This window comes from Artemia franciscana, chromosome 18 (assembly GCF_032884065.1).
Source record: "Artemia franciscana chromosome 18, ASM3288406v1, whole genome shotgun sequence".
Taxonomy (NCBI): domain Eukaryota; kingdom Metazoa; phylum Arthropoda; class Branchiopoda; order Anostraca; family Artemiidae; genus Artemia; species Artemia franciscana.
Genome location: NC_088880.1, coordinates 7,564,583 through 7,586,030, shown reverse-complemented (window position 1 = coordinate 7,586,030; position 21,448 = coordinate 7,564,583). Strand labels below are relative to the sequence as shown.

At 34.7% G+C, this 21,448-nt stretch overlaps 1 protein-coding gene across 1 annotated transcript in view; it reads left to right on the top strand.

Moving 5' to 3' along the window:
* The window catches only part of LOC136038557 (acyl-CoA synthetase short-chain family member 3, mitochondrial-like), a 150,463-nt gene that overhangs the window by 121,701 nt on the left and 7,314 nt on the right, over positions 1–21,448 (top strand). Inside the window, exons 12-14 of the mRNA XM_065721727.1 lie at positions 7,906–8,051; positions 12,515–12,612; positions 15,823–15,947. Coding sequence (XP_065577799.1) covers positions 7,906–8,051; positions 12,515–12,612; positions 15,823–15,947 — 369 coding nt within the window. The remainder of the gene's footprint in view (positions 1–7,905; positions 8,052–12,514; positions 12,613–15,822; positions 15,948–21,448) is intronic.

Here is a 21,448-nt window from a genome sequence, read left to right as displayed (position 1 = left end):
TATGGGGTATTATTAGGTAGAAATGGCGCTGAATTTACAAACCATCCAAAATAAAAAAAAAACTACATAAAAATATTGGTGTGGGGTTTTCAAATAAACCAGAAAACAAGTAAATTAAATGTAAATCGGGTAAAATGGTAGAATTATGAAGTTGGGAAGGTTTGAGACCACTCTTTTTTCACTTTCCTGTGAAATTTGTAAGTTATAAATTGTTAATTGTTAATTAATCAGTTAATTAATTAACTGAAATGCCATAATTGAATGGTTTAATAATTTTATTAAACCGTTCGAGATATCTTGATTATTTTAATTTCAGAAATAAACCATCAAAACATATTTGAATATAATCAAATGTGCATGAAAAATAATATTAATAATCGGGATTGGTAGGAAAAGGAAAGGTGTTTTAGATTAAGAACTCGGGAAATGGGCAAAACTGAAGGAAATTGACATGACACTTATTTGAAGATTTAGCCTTTTTTTAGGCTTTTTTATTATTTTAAATCATTATGAGTTTATTATTCTAAATCCGTATCAGTTAATATTATGTTTTTATATATTCATTCTTTGGTTTCTCAATGAGGGAGAACTTCTCATAAAAATCTACGGGTGCAAAAAGCCAGTGTTTGCCCTATCCCTGAATTAAGAGTCTTTAGAATTTAAATATAGATGTAATAGAGCTAGTGAAGCAAATGTTTGAAGAAATGCGTCTTTTATGGGATGCTAACAAGGTTTTCAACCCCCCGTCCACCCTACGGGACAAATCCTGGCTGATTTACTATCTATTAACATCTAAGAATGGAAAGTAATATGTTCTATCCCTTAGAAAAACGATATGAAAGAAAAATAAGATCTTGATCAAACCTCTATGGGAGTGGCTTTCAGCGACAAATAAACTGAAGCTTCCCTTTTTTTATCATTCACTTATTGACCTTAACTAAATATTTATTTAAATTATTTTTTAAAGACCCGAGAGAGCTCCTATATCTCAGCTTATTCGGAAGCATGTTCCACACTTTAGCACATACTACATCCGGGGAAAAATCTGAACGTACTGTTGGAATTCGTCTGGCTTGAAGGTCAAAGGCAGAGCGCGTGTTTCGATTATGTTGTTCAGATATCAACCGAAACAGATTGTGGAAGGGAGATGGAAGTAAACCGGATAAAAATTTAAAAACAAAAACTGAGCACGACAGACGGTAAATAACGAAATTCCTCATTGCTAAACCGTTATAATATGCATGATCCTCTGGATTTGAAACCTGAGGTGGAAAAGTCGGCAAGGTCTAAGTCCCTTCGTAAACTGGCAAGTTTCTTACCTGTGCATATTTTGTATGATTGTGATTTTTGAAGTTGAGTTGTGTTAGAAGTCACATTATTATCCTTTTCTTTTTATTTTACTCCACTTTTTCATGTTGCATAAGTGGGCATCAATAAATTACTTACTATATTAGATAATTTGGCATATGTGAGAGCAAGGCGATTGACATTGCAACCTTATATCCCAGGTGCTGGGAAGTAATTATATTTTTTCGTACTCAAAAGATCATGGGGTCACACGAGCCTAAACATGCTTATGAGACACATTTAATTTTTAGATGCGACAACACTTCTTCATAGAAGTTTTGGTAAATTCACAGAGAAGTACGAGCAGATTCCAGCTATCTATATCAAAAGACATATACTAGCAAAATGGGTCTGAATCTCCAATAGGCACAAACTTCGGTTTGATACTGGCTGCAAGAAGGCTATCAAAGCCAAAGAAAGGGCACATAAGCGATTGTTTCCTGAGTTATATCCCAGAGTTATATCAGTGATACGATACGTTGGCCCATGTTGAGGACAAGCCGCCAAAGTTGTCTTTTCTTAATACACGTACTGAGTAGAATTGAACTATCTTGCTCATAAAATGCAAGGTTTGGATTCTAACTAGTAAAATATTTGCCTAAAATGATGATCAAATTTTCCTGAAATACTTGCATCATTTCTTCTTCGTCGATCTAATAGCGACTTCTAAACAAGCGATTTTTTGCATCCTCGGTTTGAGAATTACTTGTTCAAGGGGCACGGGCTCGATCCCTGGCGTAACCAGTCATTTGGTTTGGGACGGGGGTCAGTGGCATAGCTCTGTAAGCTCAGGCAAAGTCGACCCAGCTTTAAATGGGTACCTGGGGAAATCTCGGGAAGGTAAGCAGGAAGGGTGTGTGAAAGCACGGGATGGCTGGGCTCAAGCCCCATTGCAGTTCCTAGCTGAAGGGCCACGAAATGGAGATCAACGCCACCGGTTTGGACCATAAGGGTTTAGTGACGTCCTACTTACTACTTACTTACTAAATTGGCTACCCGAAGAGACTCCATGACGGATACTATAGTGTCCATTGACGTTTTTTAAAAGCTATTAATATCATTCTGTCGGATGACTATAAGTGGGTTTCCTTTTTGTCTGCTCAAAGATATGGGAGAGAGCATTGCAATTTTTTTGCATCCCTTTGCTGAGAAGAACTATAATGCAAGCCGTGGCTCCTAAAAATGAAGATAGAAAGCAAGCCTCCCTGCTCCAACACATCGATCAGTGGAAAATTGAAAAGTGATCAGATGACTAGATTATAAAACGCATCAAAAAAAGTAAAAAGCTGATTTCCCAATCAAAGGCACGACACTCATATCCTAACTTCAAGTTTAGGAATAAGTTTTTACAGGGATTAAATGAACTCCCTCAACCGGGAATTTCGATTGCCTCAGATGTATTTATAAGACCAACTAGATCTTGGGAGACCTTCCAGTGTAAGCAAGATCAAATATTAATAAAGACCAAAAATAAAAAATAAAAGATTTTATGACTCTACTAATACTACTAACAACCCACCACAGCACCATGCTGCCTGAGGCCAACACAGCTACGAACGCTCCTCCACCATCACAATATATTCCCTCTGTACAGCCTCCCTCTTTACACCCTCCTAGGAAGTTCCAATTTCCCTTAAATCTTTCTTTATGACATCCTCCCACCCCAACCGTTGACGACATGCTTTCAGTTTAGTCCTAGACGGCTGGGCAAAAGGACATTCTTCGGCAATCTGTCATCCTTCATCCGCAGAACATGCCCTAGTCACCTCAATATTTCTCTCATTATAGCCCAAGAAAGCGGGATTGAACCAAATTTTTTGTACAGCCTACTGTTTGAAATACCGTCAGTCAGCCGGGGACCCAAATTAATCCGTAGGCAATTTATCTGGAAAACATCCAGCAAATCTTACCAAAACAAACAGAAAATTAGAATGAGTGATCATATCATAAGCAGCGCATCCGCTTTTCGGAGCGCCCATGCTTCAGGGCCGTATTTGACGACTATCATCACTGTAGCTACCAAAATTCTAATCTTATTTGCAGACATATATTCCTATTCTTCCAAACTTTTTTTTAACTGTAAAAAGACACACTGAGCCTTGGCTATTCTACTTTTAATATCTTCACTGCTTCAACCGTCTTTACTAATAATGCCACCAAGGTAAGTGAAGCTACCCACCTCATTAAATCTTTTCGTTACCCAACGTCACCTTTTCTTTTTCACCTATTCCTAGCCTTAGTGACTTAGCCTTCTTAACACTAAATTTTAAGCCTATTCTAGAACTCTGAAATCGCAAAACCTCTAAAGGTTCATTCATTTTGATCAAACTTTCATCCAATATGCTTAATTCATCAGCATAATATAAGTCCAGGTGAGTTTGTCCTCCCCGTTTGTTTCTGCGGTCTTCCATTGCCTTTCCTGTGCTCCTTAAGACAAAATCAATTAAAATGATCCATATAAAGGGGGATAAAACACAATCCTGTTTAATTCCTGATTTAATACGAAACCAGCTGCTAACCTCATTTCCTACCTTAACCGCAGCAGTGTTATTTTCGTACATAACACTATTCACTTTAATGTAATTGTTTGGTATACCTTACAAAGATTGGATTTTCTCTAAAGCTCTTCTATAAAATCGGAAGCTTGCTCACAATCTATAAAACTGAGGACCAAAGGTGTTTGGTAACTCAGGCACTTCTCAATTATTAACCTAAGAGTAAAAATTTGGTCAACACATCCGCTACCTTTTCTAAAACCACAGTATTCTTCTCTCATAACTTTATCTACAGCATCTCTCAGTCTAAAAAGTTTCATATTACTAAGTAATTTGCTATCTACAGAGACCAGACTAATGCCTCGATAATTACCACACTCACTCTTATACAATTGTTTAATCAAGCTTTCCTTAAATCCATGGATACTTTCTCTATTCCAAAATCATATTCACAATCTTCAGGAACTTATTTCTAACCTCAGAGCCTCCATATTTAAGAAAATCCTTTTCCACAATATCAGCACCTGGAGCCTTATTGTTTTTGAGCCTTTTAGTACTATCGTTAATTCTTCCTCATAAAACATATCTTCCTTCAAGTTCAACTATTTCATTTTCCTCCATATCTTTTTCTGCAACTCTTTTTTGGCTTAACACAATCTCAAAATTTTCTGCCATTCTCTCTTTAAATCGTTTTTTATGAATAATTGTGTTTCAGAGGCAGCAATGCCGCGGTGGCACCGAAGTTTCTGAAGAGTCAGGCAGTCCATGTTAAATGAATGGTTAATATTCATACTTGCTTTTAAGATTCATTCAACCAAGTTGATTCACTTAGTATTTGATAGTCATGCACAGTGATGTGCAATTGGGCATTATCTATAACGGAGGAGGGAAGGTGGATCATGGTGTAGGTTGTTGGAGGAATGACTGATGCATCAAAAAGTGTATTTTTACACCCAAGTTTTATAACTTTACATGAGCATTCAGGTAAAAATACAAGATGGTGAGGGGAGGAGAAGGCATAAATGAGTTCGAATTTCACAGAGTTGAACTCGGTTCCAGTTTTGTTTTATAGAAATTTCTGCTATTCATTTTTTCATTCAAGTGGATTCAATCGCTTTAGTGACATGACTTGTTACCATATAAAAGAAGTTGAATGCCGACCAATTTACAATTATTAATTTATACACTATAATAGTATGCAGTTAGAGAATATAAGGGCAACCCCCCCCCCCATGTTTTTATTGGGCCTGAAACCAAATGAAAAAAATTAACTATTGTAAGGAGTGACATTAAAACTCAAAATTAGCAGAAATTTTTCAGTTTGACACGCCCCTCAAATTTAACAGAAACAATTTAACAGAAATTAGCTTAACAGATTAATAAATTTGACATAAATTATAAAACTCAAAATTAACAGAAATAATTCCGTATGTTTGACATGTCCCTCTAATTTCACAGAAATTATTTAACAGAAATTAACTTAACAGGTTAATAAATTTGACAGAAATTATAAAACTCAAAATTAACAGAAATTATTCCGTATGTTTGACATACCCCTCAAATTTAACAGAAATTATTTAACAGAAATTAACTTAACAGATTAATAAATTTGACAGAAATTATAAAGCTCAAAATTAACAGAAATTATTCCGTATGTTTGACATGCCCCTCAAATTTAACAGAAATTATTTAACAGAAATTAACTTAACAGATTAATAAATTTGACAGAAATTATAAAACTCAAAATTAACAGAAATTATTCCGTATGTTTGACATGCCCCTCAAATTTAACAGAAATTATTTAACAGATATTAACTTAACAGATTAATAAATTTGGCAGAAATTAAATTACAGAATTATATTACAGAATTATATTGACAGAATTATTTATTTTTTTAACTATTATTCCGTATGTTTGACATTGGCCTAACTGCCTTACTTTTTACGCTTTGGAATAAGAAATATTTTAAAGAACTTAAATAAATTAGCCTAGAGAATGGAGGATTGAAGAGGGGGCAGCCCCAAATGCAGAATGATTTCTGTCGATTTTAGTTTTTAATATCGCTTCTTGCTTTCATTGGAAAAAAACTAGTCTTCTTATATTTAATACCATGCTAAACCAACTTGACTGCACATTAATAATAATAATTTATTTATGACCCACTTGAAACAGCGGAGTATAAAAACAAACACACAGAAAAAAAACACAAAAAAAACAAGAAAAAACAACTTCTGATAACACATTAAATTACTGTAGAAAATATTTTAGAAGATCATGAAAAGGGTTAATAGTAAAGTGTATCGAGTCGGACAGTTTCTGGTGTAGCACTTTAAGCTTATTTAATAAATCTGGAGCCCCAAAATTTGTTACCATATCACTGTTCTTGTACCAGGGAGGAAGATACAACAAAAACGGAGGAAACGAAAATAAGATGACTTGAGAGCCTTTAAATCTTTTCTTTTTAAAACAGGATATAATCCAGAAAGATATAAAACCGAGTGATCACAAAAGCAAGAATAAATTTGTGAAAGGGATTTGCGGTTGTATTTCCCCCTCTTTGCAACAATTTTAGAATAGCCCACTTGAAGTTTAATCTTAGCATCAGAAACAATTTTATTACGAAAAGAGACTAAATTGTTAGTAAGGGTAATGCCCAACCACTTTAAAGAATTCACCCACAGAACGCTAAATTCAGAACAATTAAATCTAGAAGATTGGTTAGGAGAAGGACCAAAATGAAGGAATTGACATTTATCAGGGTTAAGGGTTAGACCTACATTCGAGAAAGCAGTAGAGATACAACGAACAGAAGCCGAAAGCCCAGACTTAGTTCTACAAATGAGAAGAATATCGTCTGCATAGGCAAGATATGAGACATTTGAACTACCTAAAAGGTGAGTTGTTGGAAGACTATTTAAAATATCGGCAATACAAATTTTGAAAATTGATGGAGATAAAACTCCACCTTGTCTCACACCTTGTCTTACGGAGATCTTTAACATAGAAGGATCAGAAGGAGAAGATTTGACATGAAGGAAAGAATGACCATACCAAAATTTTAATAAAGAAACAATAGAAACATTCACTCCACATTTAAGCAAAGAAAACAGGGCTTGGGAGTGAACTACAGAATCAAAAGCCTTAGATAGATCTAAAGAACAAAAATAAAGATCATAGCCCTTCCCGGAAGCATCAGAAAGCAGAGTAGAAAGAACTTTATGGGCATGCTGACATCCCAGACCACGCTGAAAACCAAATTGGTTAACTCCAAAATTTATATTATCTGTTATAGAAGGGAGAAGTAAATACTCAAGGACTTTGCTTAAGGTACAAGAAACAGTGATAGGACGATAATATGAACAAGAAAACGGATCTTTCCCCCTATTTAAAATAAAAGTAACTGTGCCACACAAGAAACTGTCCGGCACGATAGAACAACGCAAACACATTTGACAAAGTAGTTGTAAATGCGATATTAAAGGGGGGCAATCATGTTTTAAATGATTCACTGATATTCCATCGGTGTAAAATTTGCAACTTGAGACATTATGTCTCGTAATTTGCAACTATTTTCTACTGATACATACTCAAAAAGGGGCCTCCATCCCTTGGCCCCCAGCTCCTCCCCAATAAAACATCTATATTTTTTCCATATATATTTCTGAAAAAGCCCTCGTATGCTTGTGAACTAAACTAATGTTTCTGTTAAACTATAAAATAAGCTAAACTAATAAAGCTAAATATAAAAGCTTCCAAACATAGCAAGGGAGGCGAAAAGAGGAGGGACAGAAATGATTGAAAGGAAAGGGCTGAAAAAGTGGCCGCACATACTAATGAGTAATGTCAGTTGAGGAAGGTTATATATTCGCTTGACAGAAGTATCTCTGTTTTCGGAATATATCCTACAACATACCCAATTCGGTGTCGATCTTCATATAAAGGAAAGGTTTAATCGTTGTAGTTGGTATTTTTGACTGTTTTTCTTAAAAAGTTTCAGAATTTTTAGTTTTCTAAAGTTTCCTATTTTTTTAACTCTTATTTACGCTTACCTTTAATTTCAAGTCCGCATCGTTGATGAGAATGGCAGAGAATTAGAAAGAGGTGAACTTGGCCGGATTGTTTGTAAAACACCACTTCCTCCAGGATCATTTTCTACCCTTTTTGAAGCAGATGAAAAGTACAAAGAGATATACTTTTCAAGATTTCCAGTAAGTAGCATATTAGTCATGTTTAAGCTATGGACCACCCTTGCAGACACGATACATCGGTGATTATGGGGTAAATAATTCAAACTCGAGTAACATCTGTACTGAGTATACTCCGCCTAACGTAAACCCAACTAATTTCCGCCTTCTCTGTTTAGTTTTCTCAAAATATTAACCAAACAGTTCGTGGTAACGAACTAAAGTAAGGAGCGGCCCTGGCTCAATAGTAAACGAAACTCTAAAAACCGATATTTTGATGCTAAAAGATACATCAAAAGAATTGGATTTTCATGCTGATTCTAAATATATAAGTCTCATCAAATTTAGTTTTTGTTGTCAAAAGTTACGAGCCTGAGAAAATTTGCCTTATTTTGGAAAATAGGCGGAAATACCCCCTAAAAGTCATTGAATCTTAACGAAAATCACACCATCGCATCGGCGTATCAGACAACCCAATAGCAAAAATTTCAAGCTCCTATCTACAAAAATGTGGAATTTCGTATTTTTTGCCAGAAGACAAATCACGGGTGCGTGTTCATTTGTTTGTTTTTTTTCCCTCAGGGGTCATCGTATCGACCAAGTGGTCCTAGAATGTCGCAAGAGGGCTCATTCTAACGGAAATGAAAAGTTCTAGTGCCCTTTTTAATTAACCAAAAAAATTGGAGGGAACCTAGGCCCCCTCCCACGCTCATTTTTTCCTAAAGTCATTGGATCAAAATTTTGAGATAGCCATTTTGTTCCGCATAGTCGAAAACCATAATAACTATATCTTTAGGAATGACTTACTCCCCCAAAATCCCTGGGGGAGGGGCTGCAAGTTACAAACTTTGACCAGTGTTTACATACAGTAATGGTTCTTGGGAAGTGTACAGACGTTTTCAGAAGGATTTTTTTTGTTTGGGGGGCGGGGTTGATGGAAGGGGGCTACGCGGGAGGATCTTTCCTTGGAGGAATATGTCATGGGGGAAGAAAAATTCAATGAAAAGGGCGCAGGATTTTCTAGCATTGCTATAAAAAAAATGAAAAAATAAACAAGAAAACGTTTATTCAATTGAAAGTAAGGAGTAGCATTGAAACTTAAAACGAACAGAGATTATTACGCATATGAGGGGCTCTAAAAATACTTTAGCATAAAGAGCGAGGTATTTAGGAGGAGATAAATACCTCGCTATTTATGCTAAAGTATTTTTAGTAATTTCAACTATTTATTCTACGGCCTTTCTGATTAAGGGGTCATTCTTAAAGAACTGGGACAAAACTTACGATTTAGTCTAAAGAGCGAGGTATTAACCAGGGTACAAACCCCTTCGTATACATAATGAAAATATAAAAATATAAAAGTTTGTTACGTAAGTTAATTCTTAAGCTACGTATCTTTTTTACTAATAAAAACGTTCGTTAAAAATTGAAAGTTCTAGCTGTCTTTTTAAGTAACCGAAAAATTGGATGACAACTAGGCCTCCTTCACCACCCCTTATTTCTCAAAATCGTCTGATCAAAACTAAGAGAAAGCCATTTAGTCAAAAAAGAATTAATATACAAATTTTATTTTAATAATTTATTTGCGGAGAGGCAAAATCAAACATGCATTAATTCAAAAACATTCAGAAATTAAATAAAAAATACTATTTTTTTTTAACTGAAAGTAAGGAGTGACATTAAAACTTAAAACGAACAGAAATTACTCCGTATATGAAATGGGTTGTCCCCTCCGCAATCCCTCGCTCTTTATGCTAAAGTTTGACTCTTTGCCACAATTCTACTTTTTAAAACAATTCAAAGCTTTAACGTAAAGAGCGAGGGATTACGGAGGGGACAACCCATTTCATATACGGAGTAATTTCTGTTCGTTTTAAGTATAATGTCTCTCCTTACTTTCAGTTAAAAAAACTAGTTTTTTATTTAATTTCCTCATAGATCCATACGCATATCGAAAGGTTCTGTAGAACTAGCTTTTAGTTTCAAGGTGTGTGGGGAAAAAATATGAAAGGGAACTGTTTCTCGCTTCTGGAGAAAAAAAAGCCAGGACCGTATGACGTTGTCATTTAGGATCATTAAGTAAATAATAAAAGTTAATTGGAAATATTGACAGCATTTTTTAACCTTTATGTTATCTTTTCTTTTGCTCGGGATCAAAAATATAGAACCAATTTGCCAAAAAAGGCCCAACAAATTTATTTGCCACATGTTTTTTGAACTGTCCAGTATTTTACAAACTAAACAAGTCATAGTTATTTTAACGGCGCAAATTAAAAACAAAAGAATATTCATACAATTTTACAAATTCTAGTGATGGATTCAAAACAAAAATGGACCTTCAAAGGAAATTCAAATTCGCACAGATAAAACTAAGATTGTTTTGACCTCCCTCACTCCAAGTTCAGGGCCGGAAAAGGGCAATTGGAACGATTGGGACCAATCGGTCCCTCGTTTGAGGGGGCCCTGAGCCATTTTCAAAATGAACAATTGATTTTTGCAATTGTGAAATGTTCTTAACAATTCCTGCAAGCTTTGCTTCTGGAGAGAGATCATTTTCCAGGTAAAATACATAAAAAAAAAACTCCTGATATCAACAATAAATCAGGGCAGACCAAATAGTTTAGCAATTATGTTGATTGAAAGTGAAGACCCAAGGAAAATAGATTTTAAAAACGTTTTAGAAGAATTTACACAGAAAAATTTAGAAATATGTAAATTCGTGTGTCCATATTCGGTGATGTAAATATCAAAAGGCCTTTTCAGCAGTTTCATAATTTTTAGGGAATAAAAACATAAACAAACGTAAGTACAACATGAGCACAAAAAAGGAACAAATGAGGGCGAATCGTAAGCTCAAAATGATAAAACTGGACAGATAAATGAGACAAAATCAAGAGAATGACCTGGGAAATTTAAATGTACGACAGGATATAATGAACAATGTAGACCATCAAATGTGACAAGAACACTCTTTACGCTAAAGTATTTTAGTAACTTCAGCTATCTATTCTACGGCCTTTGTCATTCAGGGCTCATTCTTAAAGAATTGGGACAAAATTCAAGCTTTAGTGTAAAGAGCGAGGTATTGATGAGGGGACGAACCGCCTCATATACGTAATAAAAACATACAAATATAGAAGTTCGCTGCGTAATTTAATTCGTAAATAACGTATATTTATTACTAATAAAAACGTTCGTAAAAAAATAAAAACTACTGGTTGTCTTTTTAAGTAGCCAAAAATTGAAGAGCAGCTGAGCCTCCTCTCCCACCCTGATTAAATCACAATCGTCCAATCAAAACCATGAGAAAGATATTGAGCCAAAAATAAAACTAATATGCAAATTTCGTTTTAATTACTCATGTGCGGTGAGCCAAAACCAAAATATGTATTAATTCAAAAACATTCAGAAATTGAGTAAATTTTTTTTTTTTTTACTGCAATTAAGGAGCGACATTAAAACTTAAAACGAACAGAAATTATTCCGTATAAGAAAAGGGTTGTCCTCTCCTCGACGCCTTCCTCTTTACGCTAAACTTTTCATTATTTTAAAAAGTAAAGCTGTTTGAAAGAGACAAACTTTGGCGTAAAGAGCGGGGCGTCGAGGAGGGGACAACCCCTTTCGTGTAGTGTTATAATTTTCATTTCATCGCCACTTTTGATGGTTTTAAAATCTTTTTTAAAATCCCAATAAGTGGGATTTTTCTCGTTGCTTTGTGCTTTTGAAAGTTTATTCATAGACACATTTTTCAATTTTTGGATATAACAGGGCGAAGTTAGCTTTTTACTAAATCATGGTGACCGATTTAACTCTTCGGAGGATATGGGTTTAAGCTGTAAAATGTGAAAACGTAACCAATTTGAAGGTACTTACTTTAAACAAGAAAGATTCAGCGTAAAACGAATTTATTTATTTAGCTTTATTTATTTATTTTATATATTTATTTATTTAGAATTTATTTACTTTTGATTTAGCGTAAACGTTTCATGTCTCCAACTATGGTAAAAGATTTTATATGAAAGAAAAAAAATTATGCTTCTGGCTAAATATCAAACTCAAATAACATTTAACCGACAGCACTTATCGCCATACTTAAAGAATTCCAAATGAATATTTTTATTTTAAACCTAGTCATTAGGTCTTTGTTTGTTGCCTCCCATTGCATCTAACCCCCCTTCCCTCACTCCTTGGCTTGAAAGTATTTAGATATGTAAACTTTTTTCATTAATTTAAGGATCTTAGAAGTTTTTACTTTGACTAAGTGATTTAAGTCAAGCTGGGTAGCTGGAATTTACTGGGTAGTCTCTCTTTTAAATAATTTAACTTCTATGAATGAATAGATAAAAATATCTAAAATTAATTAATTATCTTTCTTGGCTACTTCTTGCTAGCTGACTACGATTTTTTTTTTGAAATCTTAGATCTTTTTTTTATTTATTTATTTTACCCTATCTATTTCAACTTATTTTAAAAAAGTCATTTAACAGGGATATTATGACACCATGGACGCTGGCATGATGGATGAAGAAGGCCGAGTGTATGTGATGGCTAGGGAAGATGACGTCATTAATGTGGCAGGTCACAGGTATCTTTTTTAATTACTTTTCATTCATATTTTGACGGAATATTTAAATATGTTGAAGTTTAGACAAAGTTTTTTTTTTATTAATGGAAAATGAATTTAAAATTATGTTGAATGCGAAATTACTAGATCTACTACTAGTAATAACTCACTGTAGCACCAATTCACCTGAGGACAACACAGCTACGCACGTTCCTCCTCCGCTCTGATTTATAAAAACACTTTTTCTCGTCTCAGGAAGCTCCAATGCCCTTTAGATCCTCCCTTATGACCGTCAAACCCATTTGGTACCATCTGCTTTCCGTTTAGCCCCAGATGGAGATCCAAAATGCAGAGTCTTTGGTAATATCTCATCCTTTACGTGCGAAACATATCCTAGCCATTCAAACAGAGGCGTGATCTACTATGGGGCAGGGGGTAACTGCCCCTCCCAGACCATGATTTATCCCCCCAGCCCCAGTTTGCCCCACATCTGAAATTTAGTTTCTTCAAAATTCTTGTCAAAACAAAGACAAGCCTGCATAATTCAAACATCCACAGAAACGGGTCGGGGTTTTCTGTAGTATATCTTTACCTTTAGTATAACTTTAGTTTACCTTTCACACACACGATGCAGAAAGGCAAAATTACCTCTAGAATATTCTTTAGTATATCTTTACCTTTATGGTACTATAGGGCTCATTTTTCAGTTTTCACTGTCATTTTCACTTGATTAATAAAAAAAAATTCCCGAAAAAGAAGTGTTTAAAGAAAAGTAAAGGCCATATTAAACTTAAGATCAGAAGAAATAGAAACCTACAATAACTCAAACTCAAAACGACCACTATTTAAGAACAAATGAGCCACAAAACGAACCGAAATGAAATAAACAATCAAGGCAAAAAAAACATGCAACAGGTACTAACATAAACGAATAAATAAATCTTAAAATGAGTAAAGCTTCAATTGAATATACAAATCTAGCTTTAAATGAACAAAATATATTGCTATTGAACTATAAATGAAACCCAAATGATCAGAAATGAAAATAATCATAGCAAACAAACATACAATAGGTACTACTATAAATGAGTAAATAAATCTTAAAACGAGAGAAACTTAAATTGAATATGCAAATCAAGCTTTAAACCAACGAAAATACCTTGCTACTGAAGTATAAATGAAACCAAAACGAACAGAAATGAAAACAATCTTTGCAAACAAACATGCAATGGGTACTAATATCAGCGAGTACTATAGAACAAGTGAAACCTAAATTGAATATGCAAAATAAAAAACGACCAAAATGAACAAAAATGAAACGAACAAAATCAAACAGAAAAGTAGAAACAAGAGTTTGGGTTCTGTGACCTTCTCTCGATGTAAAGTCTAAAACATTCTGCGTAATTGGCACTTCAATCAAAACGAATTACATTACGAATATTTCCAATTCCAGTTATTACAGCATTTAAAATGAAAATAAAAATTACAGTGAAATAATATCTTCAACTAATGATCTTTCAACAATTAATATATCAAATTTTCATTATGATTTTATTTGTAATTTCCAAGTCTGTTCAAGACACATTTAGTTTTCAGTAAAGTGCCTAGTGCAGTGTTGGCGAGATCTAGCAAAATTAAACTGAATATTTGCAATGTAATTCGTTTCAGTAAAGTGCCCAATACGCAGCAGGCCTTATGCTTTCGTCGTTAGGGAAACGGGCAGTGGCCAAACTCTTGCTTGTAGTGAAGACTATAGATGTCTTGAACTTTTTTGTAAAGAAATAATAAAATTAAACTGAATTTTCATGATTTCCGGAATAAAATATTGTTAATGTTTTTTTTGGGTGGGGTAGGGAGTTCGGGACAGGAATCAGGACAGATTATTTTAGAATAAAATATCGTTGGTAAGTTTTTTTTCAGAAGGGAGGGGGTTGGGCCATGAAGAGAGGGCCAGGGATTAGTTCCCATGATTTGTTTAAATATAATATCCTTAATAGGTTTTTGGGGGAGTGTTTGGCCATAGATAGAAGACTAGATGTCAGGATCCGTGATGTCTGGAATAAAATATCCTTAATATTTTTTTCTTTTTTGGAGGAGGGTGGAGCCGGCGTCGGGCCATTGAGGGGTGTCCAGTGCCAGCTCCCATTGTTTATCATTGATAAGTTTTTTCGGGAGGGAGAGGGGTATCAGGCCATGGAGGACCAGGAGTTAGCTTCCATAAATTTTGGAATAAAAAGTTATTATTAATAGTTTGTTTTTAGTGGGGACTCAGGCCACGGAGAGCCATCGGGTGAGTTCCCATCATTTTTGGAATAAAATATCGTTAATGAGTTTGATTTGAAGGGGCAGGGGTTTGGCCATGCAGGGAGAGCCAGGGGGCATCTTCCTTAAGTCTTGGAATAAAATATCGTTAATAAGTTTTTTTTGAGTGGGGGTTGGGGTTTGGAGGGGGTTCAGGGACACGATACCAGAGTCTGCACTTAGCTATCATTTGTTCGGTATCTTAAAAAAAAAAATTAGAAAATTTCTACTCATTATTGAGTAGCTTTCTTACGGTTTCTCCTGGAGTTTATGTCTCTGATGGTTTTTTAACTTTTGTTTGAGCATTATTAATTTTGAATTTCATCGTTATTATTTGAAATCAATCGTTACTTCCCTGTCAGACTTGTGATTTTGAGATTCTTGAGTTTGTGTACTGGATTTCACCCCTGCTCCATCCTGGTCATGGAGCCATAAGGGGTAGAGCATGTTGAAGTTGTTTTTGTTGTTGTAAATTTATCATTTCAGAAGAAAATTAACTCAGAATCATATTTTTGATATAGCCTGTTCTTTGACATACAGTCAGTCAAACGGGTTCCTAAACTCTTCGTAGACAAGTCCCCTCACAAACATTTAACGAGTATAGCTTTATAATATAGTTTTATTTCTCCCACTTTTGTATAAATGAAAGTTTGATGGCTATATTGTAGATACAAGTTACAAATTTTAAAAATATGTAGGTTTTGCACTCTACAATCCCACGCACTTCTTGGTATTTAGCAAACTCTTACTCAAAGTGTCTATATCAAAAGTCAAAACAACCTTTTTACCCCTTGTAGCTGGTACATCACCTTATTTTAACTAGAATATAAAAATAAACAAATACCATAAATTCGAAAATGAAATAGAGAAAAAAAGAAGAAAATGAAGAAAAAATAAGTAAAGAAACAATATTAACTTGAGCTATTTTAGGCTTTCAACATCTGCCCTAGAAGAGGCAATACTCGAGCACCAGCATATTGTTGAAGCTGCCGTGGTAGGTGCCCCTGACCAAATGAAAGGAGAAATTCCAATTGGTCTCTATGTAACCACAAGTGGTGAGTTTCGTTTCTTCTGCTTCTAACTCAGTCTAGACTCATTTCTGACTTCTTTGAGAGTGAAATTTTGCTTGCTGGTAAAACTTGTTCTTTGATTAAACCCCGAGTTGGAACCAACATTTCTTTTTGCTTCTTAGATTTTTCATACTATATTCTATATTTCGTACTGACTTCTGATCACGCTGGATTCCGAGGTGTTGTTGGATTTCTGGTCCGTGATTTTTTTTTCTCTCTTCGATGGCTTTTATCGGTTTGGGATAGGGGTTCGTTTCCTGTTAATTTTTTAAAATCTATAAACTTCGGAAAAATTTGCCAAAAAAGTTGTGAAAACACATTTTCCTCCAATCTAGGTCCTCCTTAAAAGGTCCTTGGATCTCGAGCCCGTATATTCTCGCAGCGAAAGTAGTAAGTACCTCGACTAAATAAAGAGATAATTTATATCGGTACCTGTGTAACCCCAAGCAATAAGGTTTCTAACCGACTGGACGATTTTGATCAACCGATTGAAAGAATATCCAGAACCCATTGTACTAATTCTGCGACTTATTAGAGTATATCTCAGCACAAATATCTTTTCTTATCACAAACACTTTTTTTGAGCTGAGCTGTGTACTGTAACGTAGAGTCATTTGAGAGTTTTCTGACATTAAACAAGTGTATTGTTAATTCTGTAGCTCACGTTATTTTGATGTCTCTGCTGAAGAATAGTGTGGAATTCATAAATACATATTGGAATAGAAACAATTTTTGCCTAATACACTCGATAAAGGTCTATTCGTATCATAAAACTACGATTATTCAATATTCTTTTTTTCTGGCTATTCCGAAATTATGAATTTTATAGGGCAGTATTACATTTTCGTCTGTGTTTTGACATTTTGTCATTTCGACATTTGACATTTTGTGTTTTTGTCAGTAAACAAGTTTTGGTCATTAGACTCAATTAAGGTCTATTCATAAATCTAGGATAATTTCAGATTTTTCTTCTGGTTATTCAAAAATTATGAAGTTTATAGGGCAGTGTCATAATTTTGTCATTTTGACATTTTTGTCAGTGAACAACTTTTGCCCAATAAACCCAATTAAGGTCTATTCATAGTATAAACCTAGGATTATTTAAGATTTTTCTTCTGGTTATTCCAAAATTTTGAAGTTTGTAGGGTAGTATTCAGTGTTGCCACGTCGTACCGTGAAAATAAACAAGCAAAATTAGGTATTTGAATTTAGCAGCGTATCTAGTTTAGTAGGATGTGGGAAACGAAAATAGCTACCTCTACAAGCTAGTGCAATTTGTAGGTAAAACCATCGAGTTACAAGAAATACAGTGTTTGGTTTCAAATGGCCCAACATTATGATTATGTTATTTTTATAGTTGTAGAGGTAGCTACAGCCTAGTAGAGGACGAACCCCTGCCAATCGCAACCAGGAATTACAAAAAAAATTCAGAAAAATATGGCGTCTGAGAAAAATTGCCATTTCTACCAGATTCAGGAATGGTAACTATTATTTAAATTGACCTTAATAACAAAATGTTATTTTGAAAACACGTTCAAGAGAATTTTTTAAAATAGTATGTGACTCTGAAACAAAATCTGAAAAAAAGCTGATCGAAATAAAAAGTACAACACTGAAATCACCACAACCGGAAAACCTTTTTATGAAACTTAACGTCCCCCTTGGACAACAAGTAAAATCACAATTTTGCATGGGAAGCACTGATATGTCCTCTTTTTTCTTTTTTCCCCCTACACTGCTAGCAGGGTGCTGGAACCTCCATAAAGAGCAGTTAAAAGACCCATTTTCAAGAAAATTACTACGTATACCTACCTTTGTAATTAACAAAGTATAATATTTAACCCATTTTTCGACAAACGTAAATCAAAAACTGGAATGATCATACAAGACATTTTGCTCTAGTGTGGGTCTCAACTGCTAAATAGTCTAGACACTAGGTTGCTGCTTAAGATGTCAAAAGTAAAGATCACCATCTAACGTTGTCTAAGCGTCTAAATTCAGCCTAAAGCTGAAATTTAGCTAGGTTTAACTATCTTCCCGGAAGTTATGATGCTGCCAGAGTGGTAATTTATAAGAAATTTCCCAGGAGCACTTGAAAATGAAGCTGAAAAATTCACAATTTGACATTGTAAAAAGTGGATTTTATTAAAATAGTTTGCGATGTAGCAGAAATTATCTTAGGGAAGCAACTTTGTACGCAGCTAGGAATATCAGCAAAAACGCTTTAAGGTTTTTATTCATATTAAAAAAATAAAATGAAAATAAAAAGGTAAATAAAAAGGTAATAAAAAATAAAAAAGGTAATAAAAAGAAAATAAGGGAAGTAGAAAAATTATTAAAATATGAATCAAGGAGGTGTCAACGGAGGTATTGGATTGCTTCCTATTTTTTCCTAGATAAAACTTCAAGCACAATGTATGAATCAATGGCGGTCCTGAGGGTTCGGGGTGAAAGAAAAAGAAAAAAGGTCAAGGATACGGTATTAGACTTTACAGTCCGTACCGGCGGTGCTGATCTCCGTTTCTTGGCCCTTCAGCCAGGAAGTCCAATGAGGGTTTGGGGGCCAGCCACCCTGTGCTTTCGCACACCCTTCCTGTTGGGGTTAAAGAACGGGCTTGAAAATTAATATTAAGAAGACTAAGTCACTTAGGCTAGGAATAAATGATTATACAGAGCTGATATTGGGTACTGGGATGATTTTTAGTAAAGATGGTGGTTGTAGTCGGATGACAAATCTAGAATATCCATGTCCCAGGGTCTTTTTCACCGTTGAACAAGGATTGGAAGAATTGGAATTTAAGTCCGCTGCGTTGATAACAACGTGTTCTGAAACATGGGTGCTTCGAAAGGCAGGGGAACAATTGATAAATGTTTTGCAGAAGAATTTTCTACGGATAGTCTTAGGTACTGATTTGACTGACTCTACGTAAAACAACAAGCTGTGCAAAAAAGAAAGTTTATTCCAATTTCTAGGGCTATAATAGGTTTATTCCAATTTCTAGGGCTATAATAAAAGAAAGGATGAGATGGCTAGGGCAAGTTTTTTTAATCTTGCCAAGTTTTCTTTTCTTTTTGGCCATCCATTAGGAGTCAAACAAAAATCAGGTCTTCCTCCCGGGAAAATGTCATAAGTAGGTGCTTAAAGAAAATTAGAGCTTCGTGAGAGGGGGCAAGATGTATATAGGGGTGTATATTAGGATGGGTGAGGAGCGTGTGGAGCTGAGGTGACTTTAGGTGTCCTGTTGCTGCTGTAAGCTTCTTAGTAGTAGTAGTAGCAGTTTAGTCCTTAATAATTTAAACATTAACAATCTCTTGATTCCAACAGGACAGTTCAAAAATTCTTATTTCCCTCAAAAAATGAGGAATAGGCTACAATATAATATAAAGAAAAGACAAATGATGACGCTTACAATCAAAAAATATAAAATATTGATCAAAAACTTAAAAAGAGAAAAAAAAGATACAAAAGCACTTGTTAAATAATTTAGTCTATAAATCATCAAGAGCCAGAACTGTTACTAAAAAACGGAAATAAATTGTGGCCTAAAAGGATAATTTTCGCCTTGTCTTCAAATGTTTTATATTTTTTCTTTATACAGACTACAGGATCCTTCACTTTAAGATTTAAAACAATCAAAGTGTTACTAAAAGAAAGGGTGAAACCAAGTAAAAATTTGCAAAATTTAAAATAAGAAACTTTAATGGGCGAAAGATCAGAAGGTCTGAAATTACGGAAGAGGAGGGACGGGAACAATACGTGAGGCAGAGCAACAGCGCTATACATACGACCAAGGACGTACCGACGGTAAATACCCCGAAAACGAGTTGAAAGACCAAATGCCTTGCGTAGTTTCATCTGAACATGCTGAACCAGGACTCTTTTCGAAGCAGCATAAGGTAATCCCAAATAAGTGACTATTGGCGACGACTGGATAATAACACCATTGCCGCAATCCAGAGTCGCCCTAACATTATCCTCTAAACAATTTACAACAAAAAATCGACATTTTTCAAAACTGATAGAAAGGCCCAAATCTTTTAAACAATTAATTAAAATATTAAAATTAGAAACAAGACTAGACTTGGACCGGCTTAGAAGGATAATGTCATCAGCATATGCAATGTAAGACAGATTTCGAGATAATGAAACAAAAGAGCAGGAAAGTGAATTAAGGGCAGTAGCTAAACATGAATTGAATATACCATTGCATTATTCCATTTTACCAAGCCTCCCTATCAATGTCCTGAAGGATGCAGGGCGACATGCCACCTTATCAACTTAATACATTTGATAAAGATTCGTTTAAGGTAAATATTTCGTTAAACCCATTGATGACAATTGTTTTGGAAAAAGTATGGTAAAATTAAAATAAATTGTCGATCAGATAAAGCGGGATAATAATCAGATAAAAGCAGATAATGCCATTTGTAATAGTTTTTACTATTAATAAAATGATTGATTGATTGATTGACGTTCAGCTCTCCGGCTCTTTCTCAAGATTCCCAGTAAATTCAGAGGCTAAAACCAAAGACGAGCAGTTCTGAACTCGGATAATCGTTATTTTACACTATATTCTTCCTACCAGTGTACTGAAAGGTGAAGGGCGACAAGCCACCCTCTCAACTTACTACATTTGATAAAATTCGTTGAAGGTAAATATTTCGTTAAACCCATTGGTGAAAATTGTTTTGGAAAAAGCCAACCTCTTGGAGGAATAGAAACAACAAAAACGATCATAAAGAGAAGGAGATTTTTGAGGCGGGATTTCCTTGTTTCACTTATGAGTGCGATAAGTACTTGAAAGCTTCCCTCTGTCTTTGTATTAAATAAAAAAAATCAAGTTTTTTAAATGAAAGTAAGGAGCGACATTAAAACTTAAAACGAAGAGAAATTACTCCGTATATGAAAGGGGCTTTTCCTTCTCAACGCCCCGCTCTTTACGCTAAAGTTTGACTCTTTCTCTTAATTCTACATTTAAAAACAGTAAAAAAACTTTAGCGTAAAGAGCGGGGTGTTGAGAAGGAAAAGCCCCTTTCACAATCACATCCGTGATCTGCCTTCTGGCAAAAAATATAAAATTCCACATTTTTGTAGATAGGAGCTTGAAACTTCTACAATAAGGTTCTCTGATACGCTGAATCTTATGGTGTGATTTGCGTTAAGATTCTATGACTTTTAGGGGGTGTTTCCCCCTATTTTCTGAATAACGCGAATTTTCTCAGGCTCGTAACTTTTGATGGGTAAGACTAAACTTGATAAAACTTATATATTTACAATCAGCATCAAAATGCGATTCTTTTGATGTAGCTATTGGTACCAAAATTCCATTTTTTAAACTTTTGGTTACTATTGAGCCGGGTCGCTCCTTACTACAGTTCGTTACCACGAACTGTTTGATATGCCAGGCTGTTAATATTACCAAATTATTAATGATTTACCTTCAACGAATTCTTAAACTATATTTTCCCTACCAGTTTGCTAAAGG